The 27,797-nt window shown below is 36.2% G+C and overlaps 1 protein-coding gene, 1 long non-coding RNA gene and 9 other non-coding genes across 15 annotated transcripts; 10 read left to right on the plus strand and 1 right to left on the minus strand.

The window, feature by feature from the left end:
* The first annotated feature begins 3,548 nt into the window (after positions 1-3,548).
* Positions 3,549-13,476, plus strand: LOC104211063 (uncharacterized). Of its 4 annotated transcripts, none has more exons than XM_070171290.1 (18): positions 3,549-3,696; positions 3,784-3,846; positions 5,142-5,232; positions 5,396-5,504; positions 5,595-5,633; positions 5,965-6,048; positions 6,434-6,495; positions 7,715-7,817; positions 8,240-8,389; positions 9,165-9,233; positions 9,357-9,413; positions 9,486-9,749; positions 10,751-10,834; positions 10,918-11,028; positions 11,209-11,279; positions 11,997-12,218; positions 12,341-12,434; positions 12,718-13,476. In XM_070171290.1, the coding sequence occupies exons 2-18, from the start codon at positions 3,786-3,788 to the stop codon at positions 12,997-12,999; spliced, it is 1,953 nt and encodes a 650-aa protein (XP_070027391.1). In that variant the 5' UTR covers positions 3,549-3,696; positions 3,784-3,785; the 3' UTR covers positions 13,000-13,476. The 4 variants fall into 4 exon arrangements, with proteins under 4 accessions (XP_070027391.1, XP_070027393.1, XP_070027398.1 ...); XM_070171292.1 differs by having other exon boundaries at positions 5,401-5,504; XM_070171297.1 differs by lacking the exons at positions 3,549-3,696; positions 3,784-3,846; positions 5,396-5,504 and having other exon boundaries at positions 5,145-5,232; positions 5,540-5,633.
* A 3,086-nt stretch (positions 13,477-16,562) lies between these two features.
* Positions 16,563-16,634, plus strand: TRNAP-UGG (transfer RNA proline (anticodon UGG)). The gene has a single exon. It is a non-coding gene; the product is annotated as a tRNA-Pro (tRNA).
* Positions 16,635-16,943: 309 nt separating this feature from the next.
* On the plus strand, positions 16,944-17,015 carry TRNAP-CGG (transfer RNA proline (anticodon CGG)). Its single transcript has one exon. It is a non-coding gene; the product is annotated as a tRNA-Pro (tRNA).
* Positions 17,016-17,553: 538 nt separating this feature from the next.
* On the minus strand, positions 17,554-27,494 carry LOC104211062 (uncharacterized). Of its 2 annotated transcripts, XR_707051.2 has the most exons (3): positions 21,630-27,487; positions 19,634-20,064; positions 17,554-17,948 (listed from the first exon to the last, which is right to left on the minus strand). It is a non-coding gene; the product is annotated as an uncharacterized lncRNA (long non-coding RNA). The 2 variants fall into 2 exon arrangements; XR_707050.2 differs by having other exon boundaries at positions 17,554-20,064; positions 21,630-27,494.
* On the plus strand, positions 18,306-18,377 carry TRNAP-UGG (transfer RNA proline (anticodon UGG)). The gene has a single exon. It is a non-coding gene; the product is annotated as a tRNA-Pro (tRNA).
* Positions 18,673-18,744, plus strand: TRNAP-UGG (transfer RNA proline (anticodon UGG)). The gene has a single exon. It is a non-coding gene; the product is annotated as a tRNA-Pro (tRNA).
* On the plus strand, positions 20,666-20,737 carry TRNAP-UGG (transfer RNA proline (anticodon UGG)). The gene has a single exon. It is a non-coding gene; the product is annotated as a tRNA-Pro (tRNA).
* TRNAP-UGG (transfer RNA proline (anticodon UGG)) lies at positions 21,023-21,094 on the plus strand. The gene has a single exon. It is a non-coding gene; the product is annotated as a tRNA-Pro (tRNA).
* TRNAP-UGG (transfer RNA proline (anticodon UGG)) lies at positions 21,380-21,451 on the plus strand. The gene has a single exon. It is a non-coding gene; the product is annotated as a tRNA-Pro (tRNA).
* TRNAP-UGG (transfer RNA proline (anticodon UGG)) lies at positions 23,612-23,683 on the plus strand. Its single transcript has one exon. It is a non-coding gene; the product is annotated as a tRNA-Pro (tRNA).
* Positions 24,702-24,773, plus strand: TRNAP-UGG (transfer RNA proline (anticodon UGG)). The gene has a single exon. It is a non-coding gene; the product is annotated as a tRNA-Pro (tRNA).
* Positions 27,495-27,797: the final 303 nt, after the last annotated feature.

Below are 27,797 nucleotides of genomic sequence, written 5' to 3' on the forward strand. Positions count from 1 at the left end.
TGAGGTAATTCAATTTTCCAACCAGCCTCCTATATCTCGTAGGGTCTCTAAGAGGCTCCCCATGTCCAGGCAGAAGCTTAGCATTCAGATCCATAGGAGAGTCAATAGGTCTGCAACCTATCATTCCAGTCTCCTCAAGAATGTCTAAGGCATACTTCTGTTGTGAAATAACAATACCTGAGCTAGACTGAGCGACCTCAATACCTAGAAAATACTTCAGTCTGCCCAGATCCTTAGTTTGGAAATGCTGAAAGAGATATTGCTTCAGATTAGTAATACCATCTTGATCGCTGCCAATAATAACAATATATGTGGTGGAGTTGGAGATGTAGAGGAAGATCTCTGACTGAATCTCCAAAAGAAGAAACTAGTAGTACCTCAGAAATATCTAAGTGATTACCTGGACCTGTGAAGTATGATTGAGTTTCAAAGAAGGTAACATCAGCCGACATAAGGTACCGCTAGAGGTCAGGAGAATAGCATCAATACCCCTTTTGCTTTCTCGAGAAACCAAGAAATACGCACTTAAGAGCACGGGGAGCTAACTTATCTGTTCCTGGAGTAAGATTATGAACAAAACAAGTACTTCCAAAGACACGGGTTGAAAGAGAGAACAAAGGTAAGTGGGAAAATATAACAGAGAATGGAACTTGGTTCTGGATAGCTGAAGATGGCATACGATTAATAAGATAGCAAGATGTAAGAACTGCATCCCCCCAAAAATGCAACGGAGCATGAGATTGTATGAGTAGGGTACGAGTAGTTTCAATAAGATGTCTATTCTTTCTTTCAGCTACCCCATTTTGTTGAGATGTGTACGGACAAGATGTTTGATGAATAATCCCGTGAGATTTCATAAACTGTTGAAATGGGAAAGACAAATACTATCGGGCATTATCACTACGAAATGTGCGAATAGAAACCCCAATTTGATTTGAATTTCAGCGGGAAAGGTTTGGAAAATAGAAAACAACTTAGATCGATGTTTTATCAAAAATATCCAGGTGCACCTAGAATAGTCATCAATGAAACTAACAAAGTAGCGGAATGAGAACGAGTATGCTTACCGAGCTGACAAGACTCACACTCTAGAGCTGACAAGTGAGATAAACCAGGTACCATTTTCTGAAGTTTCGACAACTAGGATGTCCCAACCGTTTATGTAATAAATCTGGTGAATCGGTAACATGACAAGTTGTTGAAGGAAGACAAGATGTGAGTCCGTGTGATTTAGCAAAGATAAGGTAATAAAGTCCATTTGATTCACGCCCGGTACCAACGATCCGCCATGTACTGTGTTCCTGTACAAAAACATGGTCATCAAGAAATAAAACGGCACATTTAAGTGATTTGGCTAGGCGACTAACAACTATGAGATTAAAAGGACTATTAGGGACATAAAGATCTGAATCTAAAGGTAAAGAAGGAATTGAGATTGCTTGACCTATTGCAGTTGCCATGGTTTGAGACCCATTGGCCATTGTGACTTTTGGAAGAGATTGAGAATACGAAATAGTAGTGAAAGAGATTTGTTACCAGAAATATGATCTGATGCACTTGAATCAATGACCCAAGACTCAGAGGATGAAGATTGAGAGACACAAGTCACGCTATTACCTGTTTGAACAACGGAAGTTATCTCAGAAGATGTCTGCTTACCTGCTTTGTACTGAAGAAACTCAAAATAATCAACTAAAGAAACCATCCGACTATTCGAAGTATCGGTTCCCATGTCGCTACAATTAATAGTAGTAGGGTTAACTTGAAATAGTAAAAATTAGTAACTCCTTTGGGAAAACTGAAGAAATCGCTGAGAAAACACTATTTACAGTAAGAAAACAGAACATTGTTCTGCGGCGGAAAACACTGTTCATGCCAGAAATACTATAGCTCTCAGAATATTACTGTAGCAGCAGGAAAAAAATCAGAGTGGTCGGAATGAAATAAAAACAGTAGGGGTAGGATCGGAATTACCAGACAACCCAACTGTTCTGAAGAAACTTTTTCAAAAAAATGGCCAGAAATCCACTTCTGAAATCACTGTTCAAGCCGGAAAATATAAAAGTGGTCGGAATTCGGTGTAACCTGGATGGGTAGGCTCAGAATTGCAAGGGGAACAATCTGTCCTGAAGAATCGTCGCCAAAAAATGGCTGCAAGGTGGCCCACGCGACGTCAGAACTTCGCCAAAAAAATTTCTTCCTACCGCTACACTACCGCCGGAAATTTTCACTGGGGTTTGGTCGCCGGACAGTGACTACTCTTGTGGTAGGGTTGGATTTTGCACAATACTAACCGAGACAAAGCAGACGCAAAACAACTTTGAAAAGTCGCCGGAAAAAAGGGTTCCGGTGACTGATTTCACTTCCCGGAATCGCTGAAATTTATGCACAACGATAAATCTCTCACGATAGCTCTGATACCATGTGAGAAGGCACGGGAAAAATATGATATATTGATGTTGTGTATTCAATACAATACAAGAGGTCCTTATTTATAGCTATACTATACAATGACATACTACTCCTATTCCAATGTGGGACAAGACTACATTATGTACATATCTAACATGAACTAATGAAACCAAGAATTGGCAATATATAGTATGAATTTCATGTTCTACTAAGTAAAGAAGCCTGAATTCTGAAATCAGTGTCACAATCAGAAGTAGTATCTGGTAGTGTGCGTGCAAATTCAAATTCCTACACACTAATAATAACTAATTATTGTTTTGGAGGTTCGCCCAGAGTAGATGTTTTCGGGAGAGAGGAAGTATAGACTAAATATGGATACATGTAATGGATTGGAATTAAACTGGGTTTGTTGTTGTTATTGTTGTTGTTGTTGTTGTTGTTGTTGTTGTAATATACGATGATTCTTTTTATTTATTTATTTTAACAGTTAGTTTATGCATATATCGACTATTTATATGGTATATGTTATCTTCAATCAGTACATATACCACATAATTCTTTTGATGAGGAGGTGAGGGGGTTAACTATTACATAGTAGATCCATTAGATTTATAGGTTAGAAGGGAATCAAAATCCAAATCGAATAAAAGTAAGTTTTGTTTTTTCGTAAAATTAGGATAAAGGAGACATGATCCTTCGACTAGAAAGTTGTGATGAAATCTTTGCAAGCTCTAAATTATCTATGAAAACTATGTAATAATTCATAATGGAATTAACATTTTCTTGATTACCTTCGTAATTCGTAATGGAATAACCTGGGGGATAAACAAGTGGATCCAAAATTCATGGACGTAAAAAAAAAAAAAAAAACAGACATCTATAGGTAAATATTTTGATATACTAATTCCGATTATGTTTCGCCAGTTATACTAAATTTTGTATTAGCATACTTTGATACTTTCCTCCTTGCACCAAAGTAAAGTTTCTAAATAATGCTAAGCATCATAGTAATTTGATCGTTCCAATAATACCCTAGATTTCAATAAATTATAGAAAAACGACCGAAAGAAAACACAAATACCCCTAGATTTAAATAAATTATAGAAAAGCCACGAAATATATTAAAAATAGAATTATTATTGTAATGAAGCAATCATCATAAGTTATATGTCCTGTCTGCGGCATAACCGCAAGGAAAGAGGGAAACCAACAAGGCGAAGCATCAGTTCTTGGCTTTTCTAGGGTTCTCAATTAGTTCATTCGAACTGGAGCCGTTGAAGATAGGTTACTTTCTTAACCGCATAATTTTATCTTTCCTCTAATTCATGAAAATACGTTGTTGTGGATGTCAAAATTGACCTTTGTTTTCAGGCATGGATGGTAATTTAAACGATAATGCAACTTTACGTGCTCAGATCAAAGAATTGGAGCGCGGTATGATTTTACATATTCTGCTTTTTGACGTCTCTGTTACTTGTTAGTTATAGTTTCTGTAATTCTTTTATTTTTCTGTGTGTATGCATGTGTGTCTTTGTTACGGCCAGATTGGACTAACATAGTCTCAAGTGTTCATTTTTTATTAAAATATGAAATTTCATTACTAAACACCAACTCACTAAGCGAAAAAGAGTACAAGTTGCTATCTTTACAGCACAGTAGTTTCTCCTTGCAGCGAAAGATACAAATGAAATAAAAGAGTTCTTGTTATAATGATGTGCACCAAGTACTTGCTTGTTTCACTTGTTAGAACTATTCAATGTTTTCTCATTGCTTGTAGATGATAGGTTATAAAGGTGAATCATATATGTGGACACAAGTACTTTTTGTCGTTAGTAAGGACATATTTGCTTCAGTTTCTGGAAGACATCACATAGTTTTTCTGGTAGAGTTTGAGGGGTATAAACATTGGATTACAGCATATTATTGGGATCGCAATGTAAGTGTACTAATAAATGATAAAACTGGTGGAACATAGTCATGCAGCAGTAGTATAAGTTTTAGGATATATAATGACAAAGGCGGACTGAGAGTTTGGGAAAGAGGAGGTGGCGATGGGGGAGGAAGTTGAGAGATCCGTCAAATCTTGTATATAATTGTTTTCAAGAGTGAGATATTATAAGTTTACATAGGGATGAAGCAACTAGCTATTGTGGATGTACTATGTTATTAGTACGAGCCAGACACTTCAGATAACGCCTTGCAGCTGTCACATACGGTGCTAAGCCTGAATTGCTCAATATTGAATAGGTGACGAACTCTGCTGAGTAATTGAGTGCCTAAAAGAAGAGCTGAACCCCACTTTAGTCACTCCTAAGAAAATAGAAGGGACTTGCCCTCCTGCTAAAATGTATAAATGTATAGAATACTTAATAATGAAAAAGATGTTTAGAATAATTTGAAGTTTTCAATTTCTTACTTGATCAAAAAAAAAAGTTGGCAATTTCTCAACAGACATTATGCTCTTGCTACTTTGACAGTTTGACTAGATGATACCAGCATAGTATTGTTCATTGTTGAGCTGGTTTTGATGACTCCAGAATGGTTCTGTTGTTAAGAATGAACAAAGAACAGTGTTATCTATTCATGCTTCTTCATTCGTGCGCGTTCTTGTCCAAGTATGTCGTATTTGTGTTCAGAACCTTTCTAGCTTCTTTGCAGTGCTGTAGGCTGTAAGTGATTATAAGTGGGAAAATTGTATGTAATCTGATGTATTAAAGTTTATTGTTTAGAGCGTGATGAATTGCATAAAGATATTGAACAGCTATGCATGCAACAAGCTGGACCTAGCTATATTGGGGTGCCTACTCGTCCTCTTCATAGGTATAACTATTTTCTCTTTTGGGTGGTGGGGGGTGGGAGCTAGTCATTTGTATATTTAGGTTGTTTTCCTTTTTATGTTTTCTTTCCTTCTCTTTTCGGGTGGGTGGAAGTGTGGAATTTTTTTTTAATGAGATTTTAAAATGGTCTTTTCTTAACCAATTAGGATAGCTGGGTTGGAGCAGGAGACTGAAAACTTGAAAAAGAAACTAGCTGCTTGCACACGAGAAAATCAGAATCTTGAAGAAGAGCTGTCAGAAGCTTATCGCATCAAAGTAAGATTTACAACTATTTCTTTATGTCATCGCAGGTGCGCTCTACTAGCATTCTGACAGATGCACTTTTTTCCATCTTCTCTTTGCTAGAGTCAACTGGCTGATCTACACAGTGCAGAAGTTTCCAAGGTCTTGTCTTTGCTCTTCTCTCTTCCCTATCCCCAGGAAAGGAAACAGAAAGCATAAGTATTTGGGTCTGGAGGTGCATCATGTGCTTGTTAATATAATTCTGTGTCATATTGCTCTGAAGTTATCCTTTCTCTCATTTTGACTGTTAAAACAGCTTCTGTTCGGGGGATGACTCATCTCACTATAATTTCTGGTTCTTGGAAAGCTAAGAGCTTGCAAATCAGATGTTTTAGATGTTCATTGTTGGTGGATTTGGAGTCAACTAAGTATCAGGAAGTGCATCATAGTCCATAAGATATTTTAACTTGGTCCTTTTTCTATTTTACTTCAGAACATAGAAGCAGAAAAGCAGCTTAAATTTTTCCAAGGTTGTGTTGCTGCTGCATTTGCTGAGCGGGACCATGCCGTAATGGAGGTTGTCAAGATTTCTTTTGCTTCTGAATACTCATTTCCCCTGGAACACCCCCACCCCCCACCCCCACCCCCCTCTCCACCCGGCTGCACTCAAAAAAAAAAAAAAAGGGGGGTGGGGGGGAAAAGGAAAGGGAGAGAGATGGAAGGTGTGATTAATACCCTTTACATGTCTATTACTGTTTGGCACTGTTGAAGAATCTGGATTTAAATGTTTTGGGAGAACCAGATTTATGCAATTGATGCAGAGAGTTGCGTTTGCTCACAAACTGTTTAAAATAAATTTATTCACTACTAAAGAACTTGTGAGTGTGAGATTACATCTACATCTCATCCCTCACATGTCTAATTCCTGGAAGGCTTTTGAACATGCTCTGTAACTGTTTCAGGCTGAAAAGGCTAAGGAAAAGGAGGAGCTGGTGTCAAGAGGATTTCATGAACTTCAGCAAAGGTTTTTTTGAATTTTTACATGTTAATAGTCATTTGATATTTTGATTTGTCTTGTTCATTAGTTCGAAATGATCTATTTCTCCAGAAGATAAACTAAGTAAATATTATATTACAAATAAGCACCAAAGTCACACCAGGAACAATGTTGTAAATAAACGATCCTATCATAGATCCATTGGGGTCTTGAAATAATATAAATAGGATTCACTCTACGTAATTTATTAGACCGGTTTATGCTTGTAGCTACCCCGGGGGTTTCAAAATATCTATTCTAAGGCCTAGTATCCCCACAAGATATGCGGTTCTAAGGATTTGCTTCGAATTAACATTTATCATGCTGTCAAATGTTCTATTTCCCATTTCACTCCAAGGACCTGCCAATACCATCAAGGGTCTTATCTTCAAAAACCCCTTTTCTAATAATGGATATGTCAGCTTTATCACCTCACCTTTGGAACAGCCAAAGCAAAGTGCAAGAAGGCTCGTTGAATAGCTGTGATGGCACACAAAGTAACATTCTTTGGTGTTACCATGAAAGTTCATTATTGGCTGCAGACTATATTGGACAATGTAGAATAGAAAAGATGTGGATACTGGTGTTTTTGACCTCCTACTGTAGTAGAGAAGCAATGGAGTTATGAACTTAGCAATTTTCTTGTAGTTTAGTGATTTAATTTGGTCGTGAGTAGGCTTTGGGTGTGAAGCTGGTGTATTCCCTAATTTCAAGACTTCGGAACTCTGCTCTTCTTTTATTCTTCTCTATTCTTGCATTTTGCCACTCCTCCCATTGGCAATTGAGTGCAAAGAAGTAACTTCTAAAAGGATCTGAACAGTTGATGTTTCTAAGAAGCAACTTCTTTTCCGTTGGACACTTCGATAATGTGCTGGCCTCGTTATTCATAAAAGTTGCAGTTTGGTGAAGTTTAGAATTTTTGAACTTTTTGCTGAACCTGACTACTGGGTTTGCAGTTTGGTGAAGTATATGCACTTGTGGGCTTATACTGGATTTTTTTTTGTTGTTGTTGTTGTCTGCAGAACCTGACTACTAAAAAAGAGGTCATAGCCTATTTTTGTAAATTTTATGTTTTCTTCATGAAGATGAATATGGTCTATTTGTAGTCTCCACAAAAATGCCAAATATACAAAACTATCTAAAAAGTTTATCTGGGAATATATGCAGTGTAGCATAATATTGTCCTTATGTTCCATCTTTGACGCAGGATTGAAGAGCTAAACTGTGAATTACTTGAAGAGAAAATATTGACGGCTACTTTACAGAGTGATTTGGACAGGGAAGAGAGGTTGGATGAGACTTTCAAGGAGGTACTTAGTTCTAATGCCCTCCGTGTGAATCCATATGCATAATTACAAAACTAAAACATATATAGAGAAGTGCTCATTTTTCTCTGTGTAAGTTTTTGATGAGGTGGTTCTCACGAATCAACATGGTATCAAAGTAGGTAGAGCTCCTTAAGCTTAAGCTTAAGCTTTCGGATGAGATGATCACACAATACAACAATCTCAATCTTCTCCCAAATATGAAAAAATAGACTTTGCTGATATTTCCCTGCACTTCGTACGACACGGGATGAGTCAAACTTACTCTTTGGAAACATTCTATTTATGTGATTATTGGACCAAGGAACTTCTCAACAATAAGAAAGAAAACTATGGATTAGATCCCTTTCATTACTGCTAATTGTCCACCCTTTCCAAGTTTGAAGATGTAATATTTTGTACAACAGGTTGTTCATAAGTTCTATGAGATCAGACAGCAATCATTGGGGGATATCGAAGATGTGTCCTGGGAAGACAAATGTGGGTGCCTCCTGCATGATTCGTCTGAAATGTGGACTTTCAGAAATCCTGGGGAAACATCCACCTCGAAGTACATTGTGAGTTCCAGAAAGTTAGCATTGGATGTTACTGGTTATAACTGATTCTTGCTTTATCTCAAATCACTTGAGCAGCTTTCATTTTAGTCTATCCCGAATTACTTCATTCATCCCCGTAATTACAAAGTTTCACTGCCAAAAATCAAAGTACAAACTGATGCTCCTTATTATTTTTAGGGCATATTTCCATCAGACTTCCTCGGTTCACAAAATCCAGTTGTTATGTTAATCATATTTCTAACTATCTCCAATTTTAATATTCCATTCAACTTTCTCTCTCAATTACTTTCTGCTAAAGGAGATTACGTAAAATGGGGTTGTTTTGATCCTGAACTAATTTAACTTGATGTTACCTGTTAGCTGAGCATTCTTCTATGTTTGATGTCTAGTTGTCTACCTTGTCAGTTTTCCTTTTGTTTCTGTATTTTTACTTGAGAGCTTACCATTAAATGTTTATTATTAGTGTGAGCTCTTGTCCAAGAATGGTAACACCCCTTGTGGTGGGTTAGATGCTCTTTCATTTAATCATGAGATGGAGAAGTGTGAGTATTGAAAAAGATATTTGCCAAATACTTGCATTACTTCAAAGGCTGGTTATGGAATACCCCGTATTTGAGTGTGGGAAGTGTCATAAAATGCATGGAATTTGGAATCCAAGTCACTAACAATTGTTATTGTGGACTACTGGACTGATTATTTCTTTAGAATTGTTCAAACTTGTCAAAAAGAAATGTTCAAACTTATTATATGATCTTGACTAACGTTCCTCAGACAGAGTGCGCTGGAAGAACAAGTGGAGACACTACGAAAATCTTTGGATAATTTTCAGAACAAGCTACAAATGGTATGTAGTTTCTCATCCTCGATTTGTTCAATTTTGCCGAAACTTCTTGTTCTACTCATTTCTTAGTCATTTGATTGTATTCTTCTCTGTTTATTTTACTTTTACTTGTTTTTGTGTTTTCAGGGTCTTGAAATAGAAAATCACTTGAAGAAGAAAGTGCGTGCCTTGGAAAAGCAGAAAGTATGAACATTGTTACTCTAAAATGGAATATAAGAACCAATTTTTTAAGATTACTGAAAGGACTGACTGCAGATTCGTTCAGAAGAGAAGCTCAGGGCTCAAATATCGACATTTCACCATTGTCATTCTCAGCATAGACTTGATATTACAAGCTTACTTGATGAGGGATTTTCCCATATTAAATCAGCTAGGAACATGGTGGAAGAAAAGCTCAAGGGCTGCAGCATGAGCGAGAGAGACTTAAATTCTTCTCAAGTAGATGATTTAAAGTTCAATGAACTTGAATTTCAAGATGTTCGGATAAACAATGATGATGGTTCAGATTTGATCTTTAAGGTAGTTAGTTCTTGCTTTTGCTCTAGACATTTCTACATCTTCACCCTTCCATTTTATTTTGGTAGTGTTCTCTTCTAGGAGTTTTCTTCCATAAGAAGGTTTCTGTTGCACTCAAGTTTCTCAGTTATGCACTAATAATGATGAAGATTCAAGGGGCCAAAGCTATTGTCTTTCTTAGAATGTTATGGTGATAATAACAAATGTATAGCATATCTATTAAAGAAATAAAAGGACTAGACATTGAGATGCTATCGGTTGATTGTACAGATTTTGTGTTCTCAGACCTCTATTTGCGTTAGTAGTTAGTATCGCCACTAATAATTGAGATGGCTTAACCCTCAGGGGTTGGCTTGGTGGCAATTGACTTGAGCCTTGGGGTTTGCTCCCTTTCAAGGTCTCAAGTTCGAAACCCACTGGGTACAAACAATTTCTGAGGGCCATCGGACTGGGTAAAACCTGAATTAACCATGGTGCACTTGCGGGAAACTCCTTGCCGAGGGTCTGTGCACCCCCGGGATTAGTCGGGGCTCTTAGAGACTCGGACACCCGGTGCAAATCAAAAAAAAATAATTGAGATGGCTTGTACAAGCTTCCACTCGTTTTTTTGTGGTTTGAAGAAAAAGTTTAGCGTGTGATTTTTTGCATTTTCTGCTGTCAAAGAGATTGGACAAATATTATTTTTGAGTTCGTCTCCTGAGATTTTATAAGTGTTTCTTGGAGTAGGTTCTCTATTTCCTAAAATGGTGTAAACTAAGAGCTTGTTCCCTTAGTGGATTCTCCCTTTTGATTCTGTAAAGTCGATGCTTACAATCTTGACATGCTTCTGTTGATATCAGCAGTCACGTTGGAGCAGGATGGGCTACTTTTTTTATTACTGTTTGGATTAGCTTTATCTGCTTTTGCAGTCTAATCTAGCGAGAATGAACCATATAAGTGAGAGGCTTATGAATAAAATATGCTGTCAACATGTTTCTGAAGTTTCTTATCTCTACCTGTTGCAGAGGAACGAGCCTTGCTCGACAACTACCACTACTGTTGGAAATAGTGATGCTTCTAAAGCCCTTGCTCTGGCACTAAATGAGAAGGTTTCATAACTGGTGCAGTAAAACTGAGCAACTTTCAAATTGTAAATATGTTATAACTGAATCACTTTTTCTTTCCAATTCAGGTTGAAACATTATTACTTCTCTCACAACAAGAAGAAAGACATTTATTGGAGAGGAATGTCAATGCAGCTATGCAGAAAAAAATTGAGGAGCTCCAGAGGAACTTACTACAAGTATTCTGCTGGGTGTTTGCTTCCTTTAATCTATTACTTTAATCCCCATCTATCACTTTTAACCTATCACTTTTGTTTAGTAACAACACTAACACTGCTAATATACGATAGTGTGATCATAATGTGGGGCTTGGAGTGACAAACTGTAAATTGGGCTGATATATGTACGTAATTTTTAAGGTTACAAATGAGAAGGTCAAAGCTCTCATGGAGTTGGCACAGTTGAAGCGGGACCATCAATTACTGCAAGAGTATGTTTCTATCTCCAGTTAACATTGTGTATGCTAGGAAGAACTTCATTTTCGTCTCCGTTGCTTTTCATGGTACACTTACTGTCAGAGGAGGATATTAAAAATCTGCCTTCTCACAAAGGTATTATTGTGGAATTTTCCTTCAAAGATTCTTTGTGCGCTTTATCAATCTTTAAGTTTCTGAATGGAAATCATAAGATTGACCTGAAGCCGGGCAGGTGTAAAATGACATCTACTATAGCAATAAGCATGGGTTTGAAAGGGAAAAACACAAGAAGGGAGAAGGGTATAGAATGACATCCATTATAGCAATAGTGATGGGTTTGAACAGGAAAAACATGGGAGAGTATATGGAGATGACACTATTGATAGCAATAAGATCTGGTTTTTAAACTGTGATGAGAGTTTTAACCTACAGACATTATATTATTGGCCTACATTTTTCTATTTTGAGCCGAGGGTCTATTGGAAACAGCCTCTCTACCTTCACTAGGTAGGGGTAAGGTTTGTGTACACACTACACTACCCAGACCCCACCTGTGGGAATATACTGGGTTTGTTGTTGGCCTACATTTTTCTGTTCTTCAATTCATGGTTAAAAGAACACCACCAGCATGTAAATCTGGACTGCTATGCCCTTTCTTCCTTGCTCTACTTCTCAACTTATTTAAAGTTGCTTGTTCAAAATGGTAACTGCTAGATGGCTAAATGTTGTAGGAAAGTTAATCAGGCCTCTAGACAAGGAAAATCTGTTGGTGAGATTGCAGTAAAAAGGCCTGTTCAGGAAAAAGATGGAAGATTGAAAAATCTGCTGAAAACTTCTTATTTGAGACGCTGGACTGGCATACAAGATTCAGATGGAAATGATGCTGACACCCATCGAGATTCTGAGGTGATTTATGCTGATAGGAGGCCTACCAATAGCATGGATTATGCTAGGTATTGTTGAAATTTTGCTGATGCTTCTGTTGTATTTTAAAACTGCTCGACTACTGGTGCTCCTAAAAGGAAATACTTGGTATCTCATATTTTCTCGTCATTTCTGAGTTACCCTTTTCCAGGATGAAGATAGAGAATGCAACTCTAAAAGAGAGCTTAGAAAGTATGGATCATCTAATTCGTGCAGTTAGGAGGCTTCGTCTTTCACTTTTAAAGGTAGTACTTTTTTCTCCTAGTTTTCACAGAGGACTCAGATAGAAGCCAATAATTCACCATAAATATACTTTGCCTATAAGAGAGATGAATACATAACAAAAACAATGCTTGAAGTAGCAATTAAAAAGATATTGCAAGTTCTGGCGTAATCGTTAACATTACATAGCTTAATGGTTTTTTTATTCAACTTGAGGTGATGAAGAGGAACAAACTATGTCTTGCTCAATCTCAGTCCTGTAAAGAAGTTCCTCCCGTTTTAACCTTTGCAAGCTGCTTGATATAGGTTAAGGAGTCAGCTGCATCCGAAGGAACGGAGTACTGCTCCTCGGAGTCGTTGGACACCATCATTAATGAGGCAAATCAGTTAAAAACTGCACTAGGAAGCTCCCTCCCTCTTAGTTGGTCAGCAGAGGCAGATTCAGGATCATTCAGCGAACGTATTGAGATAGATGTTAATGGACACTCTACCGGTGAAAACATGGACTTTGTTTCTGCTGCTGGATTTGAGATGGTTGAGCTTTTGGTGTTCATTGCACAGCTATTGAAAGAGGACAAATGTAGTTGACGCCAAGGATGTATTGGCCTGGCTCATATCCGTCCAACCCGCCCAATTAAAAAGGGGTTGGATAATTGACTCATTTAGCAGATCAAATATGGATCATATCCATATAACCCATTATAAAAAAAGATAACCAACGGGTCAGAAATGGATTCCATGAGTTTAAACTTTGCCAGCAAGTTCCGTTGGTTCTCCAAGCTCCTGTAACATCGAAGAAGCGACCAGAAGAATTTGCGTACGAAAAATTACAAGATACTATGTGTTTTCGTTGGTTAATCTTTTAACTGTAACTCAGTTTGTTGTCAAGTCTTACTCGTTGCACAGAAGGATATTCATTGGTTGGGGCTTGGCTTTTTTAGTTCTTCCGTTTGTCTTTTTTCTCATTTTTCTTTTACTGTTTTTTTCTTTTGGGTAGTCAAAGATTGTAAATTAGTATTTAAGATATTATTTTGCTCCGGGAATGCAAATTTATTTGTTATACTTCGTCTAGAATGTAGATTTGAAAAAGGAAAAAAATACATCGTATTTTGTTTTGTGATGATAAAATTTTACGCATCTTTCTCCCGTTCGGCTTGGATAAGAAATCAGTGGAAAATGGTACTACTATTTATTTTTTTGTATAACGTACTGTAAACGTTTCGTTTATACAAAAGTAAGCATCTTTCTTGATTAAAGAGCATTCTGAGTTTTAAGTAGTAAGAAGAATGAGCCAAAACTACTTACTTATCACTGGACAATGACAACGGCTTGCTCTAGTGGATGTTAGTAAAACTTGTGCTTTTGGCCCAAAGATTTTTGAATTACTAGATTTTTTAATTGTTGATATTTTCATATTTTAATTGGCCTAGACAATGTTGAAGTTAGTAGAAAAAATTACAAAATCTTTATGAAAAAAGAAAAATTACCTACTTTTTAATAGTAGAAATATTTTAGAGCTTTGAATTAAACTACTCAAATCTTCATACTAATAAACAAAGTTTTATAACAATGTCCAAAGTAATATATTACGAATAGCTAACATTTTATTAAATTGACTTAATCCTTGCCTTGTAAGAATTAATTTAGGATTAATCACCTCCAATAGCAAATGTTAATATCTTATTTATTTTAAATAAATACCCTTTTAAAAAATTATATTTCATAGTTACCTTTTGATTTTTTATAGCCAAATATCTATTTATGGTCACCTCCTACCCTTAAGCCATAAAATAAGCTTTTATTATTTTTCTCTCTCATATCCCCTCAAATTTCTCCTATCCCCTGCCCCATATCTATTATCTCTCTCTCTACTTCCCGATCTCATATCCTCTTTTCTTCTTTCTTGTACAATTTCAACAATTGTACAACAACAGTTACCTCCTCTTTTCTCCTTTGTCGCCGGTGGTGAAGGCCATTCCTGGTGTCGCCGGATTATAGGTAACTAATCCTACAAAAGGATTATAAGCCTTTGTCGCCGGCAGATTCTGGACAAAAGTTTCTCTTTTGTAGGATTACTACTCCTAGAATTCCCAAATTCAAAAATGGGGAAAAATGATTTCTTTAACCCCAAAGGCAATTGCGAATCGAATCAAAGCTAAGTGCTTACAAAAGCTACGATGGTATTACCAGATGTGTCAGAAGCAATGTACAGGATGCGTTGGAACAGTGAGATTCAGAGATATTCCTTGATGGCGGATTCGCCGAAAATTAGGGTTTGTTCTTGAACAAAGACGACGTATTTTGGGGGTGAGCAACTTGATTTTCTGTTAATATATTTCAATGTATTTTCAACGTATCACGATGTATTTTCATGTATTTCATTGTATTTATTGTCTTTTTTTCATTGTAATTCAATATATCTCGTTGTATTCAATGTATTTCATTGTATTCACTGGTTTTTTTTCACTGTATTTCAATGTATCCCGTTGTATTCTATGTATTTCATTGTATTCATTGTCTCGCTATATGTGTATTCATATGTTTTTTTAATTAATATAATTTATGTATTCAGATGTATTATATAATTTCTTTGAAGATTGCTATGTTTTTGGGGTATTTTTCGGTTGAGAATATTTTTTATGACTGAAAATACAAAATTTGTGTGTTATAATTGAGTTTGTTGAGTTATATTAGGAGTATATTATGTTAATTGATTCACTTTCCGTTTTAAAAACAGTGTAATCCCTTATTTCATGCCGTGAATACAGTCAAATACAATAATTTGTACAACTGTAATCCCATATTTCACTCCATGAATACAGTCGAATACACTCAAATACAACAACTAATTAGCTGGACTTCCCTGATTCACGCCTATTTTTGATACTGTATTCATGAATACAATAGCTTAAATACATCAAATACATTTTATAACCACAGAAAATGTATCTATAATCCGTAGTATAGCAAATAGTATTTATAGATGGCAAATTACTAATAAAAGATAGTGTTTTATGAAAATTACTATCAAATGTTTATTGTGAGCTTAAAAATCTTGTAATAATATTACGCCATAAACAAAAAGTATGAAGAAAAAAGAAAGGGTTATTTAAATTTTAGGTTTTGACCGTTAATTTTATTGAGTCAGGCCTTGGACAGTGGTTCTTAAAGGAAGACAATATTTTGGATGCAAGTTGGAACTAATAACCCGACAAGTGAGGCTTGCTCAGTTGGTAAAGCACCTCCAAATATAAATGTGTAACTTCAAATCGGGGACAAGTTTAAAGGTAATCGTTCCCAAGAAGAAAACGAAAAGAAAGAATTTGATAAAACAAAGGAATTAAAGTTGGAAGAGAGCTATGGTGGAAATGTTGCGCATCTAATGTGGAAAACTCTACATTTGGCTTGCTCAGTAGGTCCTGGGTTCGAGTCACACTGGAGGAGAAGTGTGAAAACACTATAAATCCTCCTAATTAAGGAGGGATTAAAAAAAATTAATAACCCGAAGTTTTTTTTTTTTTAGCTTAGAGTATGAACCCATAGCATCCACTAACTGTTGCACATTACACTATAAACAACCTTCGGGTCATTAGTTTTTTTTTATCCCCTCCCTAATTAGGAGGATCTATAGTGTTTCCATACTTCCCTTCCAGCGTGACTCAAACCCAGGACCTACTGAGCAAGCCAAAAGTAGAGTTATCCACATTAGATGCGCAACATTTCCACCATAGTTCTCTTCCAACTTTAATTCCTTTGTTTTCATCAACTTCTTCCTTTTCGTTATTTTCTTGGGAACGGTTACCTTTAAACTTGTCCCCGATTTGGAGTTACACATTTATATTTGGAGTTCTATTATTCCCTTAAACTTTTTCGACATTGAATTAATACACTATTAAGACGCATACCTAAAAATATATGGAACTTTATTTCTTTTGCTAGTCTTTTTTTTCTTTTATTATTTCAGTTAAACCCTACAATGTGTTAAGAAATGAGAATAAATTCTACAAAACAGTCAGAATAGTTTGGTTTTACATGTTGTTGGTATGTAGCGTCTATCTATCATTCCCTTTATTTTATTTTTCTTGTCAGGCATTCAATTATGTACCTGTAATCGTGATACATTTCAACTACTTAATTACAAATACGGAAGAGGGCATTTGGTCTAGTGGTATGATTCTCGCTTTGGGTGCGAGAGGTCCCGAGTTCGATTCTCGGAATGCCCCATACTATACATTCTTTTCGTTTCAGCTTCTAGCTTTTGTACTTTTGTTTTGTTAAGATGGGCAAGAAGTCGAAAATCCAGCAGATCAATCACCCACATACCACAAGCTAAAACTGGTATGTTTTTATTTATTTTTTAGCCAATTGTAAATAAAAATAAGAATTTTTTTTTAAAAAAAAACTGGTATTTTCCAAGAAGGATTTCACATTCAGGAAAGGCAAAGGCTTTGGCACTAGTTTTAAGCCCACACTTACAGGTGCACCAAAACAATTCTAGATTAATATAAAACGTGAGATCTCACACCAGGCGTGGGCATTTGGTCTAGTGGTATGATTCTCGCTTCGGGTGCGAGAGGTCCCGAGTTCGATTCTCGGAATGCCCCTTCTTTTTTGTGCAATTTTCTATACTTTTTCTATTCAACGACGTCTTTGTATCCAATTTCTTGTTTTTCTTTTCTTTTTGGTTTAAGTATCCAATTTCTTGTTGTAGTGTAAAGCAATATTTTCAGGTTTTAGCGTGCTATATTTTATTAAACATAGAGCGCATTGGCCAGAAAGCCTACTGCTAAAAATAATTCTATTAGTTATAATTCACTCTTCTCCTAGTCAATAAGCGAAACAGAAACCTAACTATCCAACTGGATAAATTGCAAAATCGAGAGAACGTCAACAGCTGAGTTGTCTTGTCACAAGTTCTGATATTTTGGAGTGCCCCAATAATTATTTGTGTGGCGTTTTACCCGAACCTCCCCCATTGCAGGGATGTCAAAAGACAGGATTTTCAGTATTTTTTACTATAAAACAATCAGCGCTGAAATTGATGTTCTGAAAATTGCAGCAAGTTCATCAGCTATTTATGTCACTTAAGATTCAAACAATAGATTCACACTTGGTCACATGCTCACAATTTAATGCGACAGGGGAATCAATATTTTATTAGTTTATTAATTATCAGTAAATAGGAACATTTCTACAGTCCAGACCAAACTTTGCTTTGTCATTGCCTGTACTAACCTTACCTAACATTTGACTTTAAGAGCTCTTTACTATTTCCCTTTTGATAAGCATTCTGACCTCAGGTCAACTAAGAAACTCAGCCAAATGTCTTCATACAACAAAATTAGCAGGTAACGATTCTCTCAATTCATGTTAATGGATAACCAAATGGCATGGGCTTACCTGTTCATTTTACCTAAAAGCAGATCTGAAACTCCAAAGTTCAATTCAAACTCCCAACAGATCTCTAAATATAAATAGTCGAACACATAACGTCAAGTATCTGTATGCCATCATTTCAGATATGCTTTTTCTGCAAGCTGTTTTCAATTTGACAATGCAGGCAAAACATAAAAGAGAAGTTAGTATACGGGTTTTAGTTACATCAAGGATTCATATTGTTTGGTCTACAGCAAATTTACATGAGCGCGCCATTTCACAAAAAAGTAATAATGATATAGCTTAATAAAGAAGGTTACCCCTCTTTATATCTCATATCCAAATGGGAGACGGCAAAAGTACCAGAGAACATTTAATCAAGGAAATGAAGATCAACTGGTGTGAAATAAGGAGTACCTGAATTCTATATTGCAGATGAGCAATGACATTTATGATCAAATAAGTCAGAATGGGAAAAACATTGTGACTAAAATTCAAAGATGACAATGTTTACAAATGGGCATTTGGTCTAGTGGTATGATTCTCGCTTTGGGTGCGAGAGGTCCCGAGTTCGATTCTCGGAATGCCCCTTGATTTTACTGAAGTTTTTATTTACTTTAGTTGATTTAACTCTCCAAGTGACCCTATAGTCGAGTATGTTCAGATATTACAACCAGATACGGACAACTTCCACACTGTACAATTAAAACACCTTTAATAGCATAGTAAATTAATATGCCTCTCTATATACATTATTTTAACAATGGAGGAGCCCCCAGACACTGGAAAATGCTCATCCCTCTTAATATCATTTAATGGTATAAGCTCCAGGCAACTGACATGAAACTTCCAGCTATTATTTAGACCAATGAACCAGCAAAAGCTGGGCATTTGGTCTAGTGGTATGATTCTCGCTTTGGGTGCGAGAGGTCCCGAGTTCGATTCTCGGAATGCCCCTTGCTAATGTAACCATTTTACTTCATTTTAGCTGCTGCTCTGCTCCTTCGCTCTATCTTCTAATTGATATATTCAAATTAAGCAGGTCATAAGTGGCTGACCCAGTCCAATTGGCTAGAGATCTTCTAAGAAATACACTTAGTTTCTCTCTATAGTCTCAAATTATCATGCAAACGCTATAATTTACCCACCACCTTGTTAACAATAGAAGCAGAAAAACTAGCACATAACCTAACTTTTTCATCTTAGAAGACGTAGTGTGAACTGTATTGCAAGATTATCTTCAAGGAACATAAACTACTGGCCAATTAGTCTAGTTGTATAGTTCATGGGTGCAAAGTTCCCAGGTTACGGAATGTCCCTACCAACTTTGAGAAGAGTTGGCCAGAACCTCCGCCATCTAAAGTATTTCAGTATTTTCTTAAACAGTCAGCATTGAGATTGATGTTATGAAAATTGCAGCAAGTTCATCAGCCATTCATGTTACTAAGATTCAAACAATAGAATTCACACTTGGTCACATGCTGAGTATTTAATGCGATAGGGGAATCAATAGTATTTTTTTGGTTTATTAATTATCAACAAATAGGCATTTCTACAATCCAGACCTAACTTTGCTTTGTCAATATATGCCTGTCCCAAATCTTACCTAATGCTTTGACTGTAAGAGCTCTTTATTGTTTCCCTTTTGGTAAGCTTATCCCAAGTCAACTAAGACACTCAGCCAAATGTCTTCACACAAAAAAATTGCAGGTAAAGATTCTTTCCATTCACGTTAATGGACCACCCAATTGGATGGGTCACATGAAGCTAAATAAGGAAGATCTAGATCTATATACAAAAAATTAATACAACATGAATATTTGCAATAGCGCAGAGTTGACCTTGCCTGTTCAGTTTACCGAAAAGCAGATCTGAAACTCCAAAGTTCAGTGTCCAACTCCCAAGAGATCCCTAAATATAAAATGTCGAACAGATAAGCTCGAGTATCTCAACCATAGTAAGCCATCATTTCAGACATGCGTTTTTGCCATCTCTTTTCAATTTGATAAAGCAGGCAAAACTTAAAAGTTAAGTTAGCACATGCATTTGTCGTTACAACTTACATCAAAGATTCATAAAATTTTGTCCAGAACAACTGAAATCATTAATCAATGACATGGAGGTGTTGCAAAAATTGAGGCAAAAGCTTTCACGTCGAAATAAGGAGTAACGCAGATACCCGTTGTTACTGAATCATATCCATTTCAATATAGTGAAACAAAGAATCATGAATATCATTGTACCATGTTGAGTTGCGCCCAATTTACATATAATGAGCTGCACCATTCCATGAAAAAAAGTGATAAGGATATAGCTTGATAAAGAACGTATCAGAAAGAGAACTGGAAATAAGAGAACACAACAGAAGCCAAGGTTTAACTATTAATGTGATGCTCCCCAACTTAGTGGAGCTTTCTTTACTTCAGGCATGATTTAACTCGAACTATGATGTCAAACAAGTCATCTTAATCCCGCAAATGCCAGAGACCTGGCCTCATGTCCAATGAGAGTTCTTAATCACTAGACAGACTTCATGGCTTTTGGATTCCGAATGCCCAAAAGGTTGAATATGACAGAGAAGGATAGGGAATAGACAAGTGACAGAAATTACCAGAGCTGATAGCATCTTTATGCATTGAGATCAGCACAAATCAGAGAGCAAAAACATAATATTTTAATCAACCCCTCTTTACATCTCACTAATCCATGTGGGAGTCACAATAAGGACTGAAGAACATTTTTTTAAGCAAATGAATATCAGCTGGTATGAATAAGGAGTATAAATCTATATTGCAGATAAGCAAGACATTGCGATCAAATAACTCAGAAGGTGAAAAATACGTTTGACTAAAACTCAAAGATGACAAAGTCAACGAATGGGCATTTGGTCTAGTGGTATGATTCTCGCTTTGGGTGCGAGAGGTCCCGAGTTCAATTCTCGGAATGCCCCTTGATTTTGTAGAATTTTAATTTACTCTAAGTTGATTTAAATCTCCAAGCGCTCCTTCATCTCTAAATGATTCTACAGTTGACTATGTTCAGATATTACAACCAGATACACCAACTTCCAGTCTACAACTAAAACACTTTTACATTATTTTAACAATGGAAGATCCCTGAGACACTGGAGAATGCTGGTACTCCTAGAAAATCATTTCATAGAAATGGTATAGGCTCCAGATAACTGTACATGAAACTTCCAGCTATTATTTAGGCAGAGGGACCAACAAAAGCTGGGCATTTGGTCTAGTGGTATGATTCTCGCTTTGGGTGCGAGAGGTCCCGAGTTCGATTCTCGGAATGCCCCTTGATTTTGTAGAATTTTAAGTTACTCTAAGTTGATTTAAATCTCCAAGTGCTCCTTCATCTCTAAATGATTCTACAGTTGACTATGTTCAGATATTACAACCAGATACACCAACTTCCAGTCTACAACTAAAACACTTTTACATTATTTTAACAATGGAAGATCCCCGAGACACTGGAGAATGCTGGTACTCCTAGAAAATAATTTCATAGAAATGGTATAGGCTCCAGATAACTGTACATGAAACTTCCAGCTATTATTTAGGCAGAGGGACCAACAAAAGCTGGGCATTTGGTCTAGTGGTATGATTCTCGCTTTGGGTGCGAGAGGTCCCGAGTTCGATTCTCGGAATGCCCCAAAAAAAATTAGTGCCCTTTTTTCAAGCCTGTCTTTATACAACATAATTTGCAGGAAAAGATTCTTTGTACTCTCATTAATGAGCCACCAAATGGCATGAGTTAGATGAACTGAATAACATGTAACTAGAGACTATGAGCTAAAAATTAATACAGCAATAGTGCAGTGTTGGGGCTACCTGTTCAGTTTCTGATAAGCAGATCTAAACCTCCAAAGTTCATGTCAATCTCCGAACAGATCCTGAATATAAATACTGAAGGGTAAGCTCAAGTATCTCAACTATCTTGAGCCATCATTTCACACATGCGTTCCAGTTTTACCATCTGTTTTCAATCTGACTGAGAAGGCAAAACTTAAAAGTTAAGTTAGTACATGGGTTTGTCTACATCAGAGATTCATAATGTTTAGTCTATAACAAGGTCATTTACTTCTCAAAGAAAGAAAAACAAAGCCATATATGGGTCAAGGAAATCAACAGTAACAACTGAAATCATTGATCATCAATGGCTGAAAGTTCTTTCAGAAATTCAGGCAAAAGCTCGCAGAATTTCACATCAAAATGAGGGCTGAATGTATACCCATAGTTCATGAGCAATTTTCATTTCCATTAGAAAACCAACAATGCATGAACATCATTGTACCGTGTTGTTCTGTACCAATTTACATAGAGTGAGCTGCACAATTTCATGAAGACAAGTGAAAACGATATAGCTTTGTTAGATAGTTATGTGCAAATAGTCCTAGTCGCATATGTAATAGAAGTAGGTTATATACTATGTGTACTTATAAATAGGGTTAATTGTATTACAATTAATATCAATAATACATTTTTCTCCCGTGCTTTCTCAGAGGGTATGAGAGCTAACGTGAGAGATTCATCCCTGTGCAAAAATACCAGCGACTCCGAGAAGAAGAAATCAGTTAACCAGAAAATTTTCCGGTGCCTGCAGGTCTGTCCAATTTAAAAGTTCCTTTTTGTCGGTGTTGTGCAAAAACCAACACCACCACGAGGTAGATCACCCTCCGGTGACCAACCCCGAAAAAAATCTCCGTCAGAATACCTGTCACGCGCCCTCACGCGCCGCTGACAGTGAATTTTCGGCGCGAGTGAGCCATTCCTGCCACTTTTTGACAAAACTTCTCCAGGACAGCTTACTCGTCCAGTGATTCCGAGCCTACCCATATAAATTACATCAAATTCTGACAACTTTTATTTTTTTCGGCGTGAGCAGTGCACTTTTTCCGGGGTGAACAGTGATCTTCCGCGTGAATAGTGATTTCTCGGAAAGTTTTTGTTTTCTGGCGGTGTTTTAGAACCTATTCTGTAGTATGGAATTCTGTTAGTCTCACTATTATCAAATTTTTCTGGCGACTTTTCGGCCAACTTCTATTTATCAGCAACCACCTGGTTTTGTTGCTCACGGGGAGTGTTAGATAATTATGTGTAAATAGTCCTAATTCCATATTTAGTAGGGGTAGAATATATCCTAGTCCTATATGTAGTAGGAGTAGAATATGCCATAGTCCCATATGTAGTAGGAATAGAATATGTATTATATATAGGGCTCATTGTATCATTGTTAATAATAGATTTTTCTCCCGTGCATTCTCACAAGCTTAAAAGAGAAGGTGCCCAAAAGAGAACTGGTAAGAACAGAACCCAACAGAAAGTCCGTGTTTAACTATAAATGTGATACTTGAGTAGGCTTTCCTTACTATGATGCTCAAACATGCAATATTAACACAGCTAATGCCAGGACCTGGTCTCATGTCCAATGACAGTTCTCAATCACTAGACAAATTTCGTGGCTTTTTTATTCCAGATGCTCAAAAAGGTTGAGTATGATAGAAAAGGATGATACATAGACAAGCACCAGTAACAACTAAAGCTGATAGCATCTTTAGGGATCGAGAGCAGCGCAAATCAGAGGAAGCTGCAAATACATCATATGTAAGCACTCCCTCTGAGTATCTCCCATTTCTAAATGGGAGTCAGCAAAAGTACCAAAGAATACTTGATAAGCAAATGAAGATCAACTGGTGTGGATTATGGAGTATCTGAAGCCTAAATTGCAGATAAGCAAAGACATTCACAACCAAATAACTCACAAGGGAAAATTACATTTGACTAAAACTCGAAGATGGAAATTGTCAACAAACGGGCATTTGGTCTAGTGGTATGATTCTCGCTTTGGGTGCGAGAGGTCCCGAGTTCGATTCTCGGAATGCCCCCAAATTTTGACTACCCTTTTTCAAGCCTGTACTCCTGCGGGTTATAAAGGATCAGAAGGAAAAATATAGGATTTTCATTTAACACTTTGCTGAACAATTAACATTGAGATTCCTGTTCTGAAAACTGCAGTAAGCTCATCAAGTATTTAAGATGTTGGGATTCCAATGATGAACGGAATTCCCTTTACGTCATGCATGGACAATAAAATTTATTTACTGTATTAAATACTAACAAAAGGAAATTGATACAAGAAGGCGCTAACTACTTATTGCTGATCCAAACAGTCAAGGCAGAATTCTAGAACTGATTCTTCTTTCTAGTGTATTTTTGTAAACCATACTTAATGTTTGACTTTCACCACTCTTTTTGTTCTCCTGTTCTGTGCACATTCTGATCATAAGACAACCAAGACAGTCAGCCAAAATGCATGTTCTATGAGACCCGCAATATGAACAAGCTCGAATACATGTAGTTATATATAAACAAGAATATCATCCTATATTATTTAAGTAACAAAAAGAATCTGGGAGCAACAAAATTAGCAGGAAAGCCATGTTTCTTCAGTATATGTTATTCCTAAATTTGGTGCCTCAATTTATGCTGTGAATTCACCTCAAAACAGTGGTGCTAGAACATGAAGCAAACCGATTTACGCCAGAGATCTAGCTTCACTTTAAGTCAAATTCCATGTTCTTGGATAATATACAACCACTGGGTTAAATCTAGTAAAAGAGGATTTCAAAGAGAATTGGACCAGTACAAAAGAAGGTTGTAGCATCTGTAGAAGTCAGGAAAAGTGAAGATCAGAAAAGAGGTTGCCAAAGCAGAAGCATTAAAGCACTTGTCTTTTTCCAGTAATATTAGGATACAGCAGAAGTACTAAAAATATCAACGGGTCTGAATTAAGAGGTCTAAAGATTCTAAATTTGCAACTATGCAAAGCTTTTATGATTGATTTTTCCAGACAATAAGGAAAAGACATTGATCATGAGCCAAAAATGACAATAATCAACAACTGGGCATTTGGTCTAGTGGTATGATTCTCGCTTTGGGTGCGAGAGGTCCCGAGTTCAATTCTCGGAATGCCCCATCTTTTTTCAATTCAAATGTAGACTAGATCAAGTTTTTAATGTTTTCTTTAGTAGATAATTTAATATTAGAATCTGACTCTTCCTTATTTCAGCACATGCAGATACAAGGTAAGACACCATTTATCTTAAAGAATTCCTACTAAATACCCTATTCATTAAAAATGGTAATTTTCCTATCAAGTACCTGGATTTCTTATCCCTCAAGAGAATAAAGAGAGAAAATTCCTCTACTAGAGAAAATGAAAAAGAGAATCAGATTGGAAAAGAAAAGTGTTGTCCTCTGGAGATCGACTAAGGCTTATTAAACATGTTGTAGCCTTCCTATGATGCATTATTGCTTCTAAAGGTACAGAAGCCACATAAATGTTTGAGTACACTTTTTATATATGGTTTACGGTACTGAAGAGGTTAAGTAAGACTACTTGAGTAGATAGTATCAAAAATCTGATCCAAAGTTTATCTAAGACACTATAAAGAAACGGGGTTAGTCACTGAAGATACTCTGGTACTAATGTTAGCATGATACACAAAAGTGTACATCAACTCATTTTAATTCCAGAACCATGCTGATGACTGTAAGCCAGTAATGGCAATGGATGTCATCCAAAGTCCCCATATGCAAATCAATCAACCAAATTAGTTATGAGACTAGAACTTTCAGAGCAGATTGCAACACAATCACAAAATACTAGGGGTACAAAGTGGCAGTATTCATAAAGCCAGCAAACTATAACTGTTTGATGTTTGATGTTTCAAGTAAAGAATGTTATCCACAAGTATGGTTTTGACTCTTCCACACTGTAACATTCGTTGAGGACAGAATCTTTTAGGGTGAAAACATACCCTTTTAGTTTGGATTGATACAAGAAAATCCTCATAACAGATTAGTACAGTACCATGTCAGTAAAGACAAATTCAGCTGCTCATAAGCATTTGTACCACTTAAAGATGTACGAAACACCAAACTTCAAATACTTACATATGCACAAGAAAATACTGAAGCAGGAAAGAACTTTCAAATGCAAACTGGTTGACTGCAAGGAAGTACAAGCTCAATGCACAACATTCTCCAGAACACATGTACGAGAACAGAAGTGCTCAAGGTCAATCTTTCAGAGTTTTCCATCTGGTTCATTTTCCATTATTACTATGTTGGTTATTATTAATGATAATCATTGTTCAATTTTCCTCGTGTTTATTTTTGTCATTTTTACTTCATATGAATGAATAAATCAAGAGGATTTGCTAAAATTGTGAGTAAGATTGGTAGATACAGTACAAGTAAGTGCAAATCATCTACCTGAAACTCATGCAACAAACATTACAACAACAACAACCCAGTATATCCATGCAACAAACATTCTTCAAATTATATCCATGAGCTTTAATACCTTATCAGAAGAAAAAAGCATTGCAATCAACATCAAAGAGGGCATTTGGTCTAGTGGTATGATCCGCGCTTTGGGATAAAATCAAGTACTTGCCAACAAATTGATCCAAAGGTTGCAACTTTAATTCCTTATGCACATATAAAAGTGCTCACAGGTCAATTTTGACAGCATACTAATGCCATGAGGCAGGTCCTAACTCGTCCATTTGATTCCTCAAAAACAATCCTCCACCTTGTCCACCACCAACCATGTTGCTTCTATTGGAATACAAACATATGACCTTGCTCTAACACAAATTGAAAGGATCCAAGCATACAATTGAAAAAACAAAGGCAATAAGTGAGCTAGCTTAAAATTTTAATAAGCTTTTTGGATGCCCTTATACCTTCGATAAGGAATGGCATATGTTTCTAGCAAAAAACTACACTATTCTTCCCCCATGGCATATAACTTTAGCACAAACCAAACAAATTCTATCTAACAAGCAGCTGACCAGAAAAATATTGGATTTTGATCTAACCAAAACTTAGAAGTCCCATCGGTGAATGAATTCAATAATAGCTAGTAGAACTCTTAATAATTGCAATACTACAAATCCCTCGACTGGGATATTTAGGTGTCGATCTAAATAATACAAAAACTAGCTAGAAATGTGTAATGTAAGCAAGAGCATAAAGCTACTTTTTCAACTCAAGTTGACAGAGAAAGTGACTTACCTTGAGGAACTCAGACATCTGATGGTGAAAAGGCCATTTTAATTTCACAAATATACAAAGAGCTACAAGGCAAAGAGAATGAATAGAAATATTTGGAAGTTATACCTCAATATATGCTGCTCTCTCCGACCCAATTTATAAACACTCTTTTTCTGTTTCGGACGTCCCAGAATATTTGATACAATTCCACCACTAATAATCATTCTATATAACTTTCATCTTTCAAAAGTTAAACTCATTAATCTATTAAAATTTGAACTTTAAACTGATTTTCTCTACCAAGCTAGTTTTTTAACTATTGCTTTAGTACTTTTCTTCAACCTATTTTACCAAGAAATCCATGTGGAGCCAACCCTTAGCACCAGCTGCAGCCTTAAAAGCTCGGTGATAAGCCTGCTCCTCTAACTTTCTCCACTTAAATAGCAGACATACCATTTGGATTGGCTTAAAAAAAGTAGCTTTTAAGCACCACTTTTTAAGTGCTGGAGCTGATTTTATAAATAAGCAGTTATGTATAAAAGTGTTGGAGCTGAAAAAGAGTTGTTGAAATGTTTGGTAAACAAGGGCTGGTAAGCACTTTTTCTATTAAAATGATTGAAATATCCTTAAAGTTGTTAACACTATAAAGAAGCTTATTACTATAATATTTTATTTCAAACTTATTAATATAAATACGAAATAATTAATATCTGAACTGACCATCTAAGATAAATTTTATAAATATAATTGTTGAACTCTTATTTTTCACTTCTTTCAACCATGTAAATTTTTTATTTGTTTCTTGAAATTCTAAGCTTACTGGAAAAACATATGAAATGACTATCACAATTTATTATTTTATTTCTTATTTGAACTATGTAAAAATTCCTAATGTTTAGGAAATCAAAATAAAATAAACTTGTACTTTTTAAAATT

The sequence above is a fragment of the Nicotiana sylvestris genome, chromosome 1 (assembly GCF_000393655.2).
Source record: "Nicotiana sylvestris chromosome 1, ASM39365v2, whole genome shotgun sequence".
Taxonomy (NCBI): Eukaryota; Viridiplantae; Streptophyta; class Magnoliopsida; order Solanales; family Solanaceae; genus Nicotiana; species Nicotiana sylvestris.

Bases quoted from the DNA above. Each gene is read 5' to 3' on its own strand.
- LOC104211063 (XM_070171290.1), top strand. From the start codon at position 3,786: ATGGATGGTAATTTAAACGATAATGCAACTTTACGTGCTCAGATCAAA. The intron at 5,505-5,594 runs GTAAGATTTACA...TCTCTTTGCTAG, and splicing joins CAGAAGCTTATCGCATCAAA to AGTCAACTGGCTGATCTACA. The intron at 10,835-10,917 runs GTTTCATAACTG...TTTCCAATTCAG, and splicing joins CTCTGGCACTAAATGAGAAG to GTTGAAACATTATTACTTCT.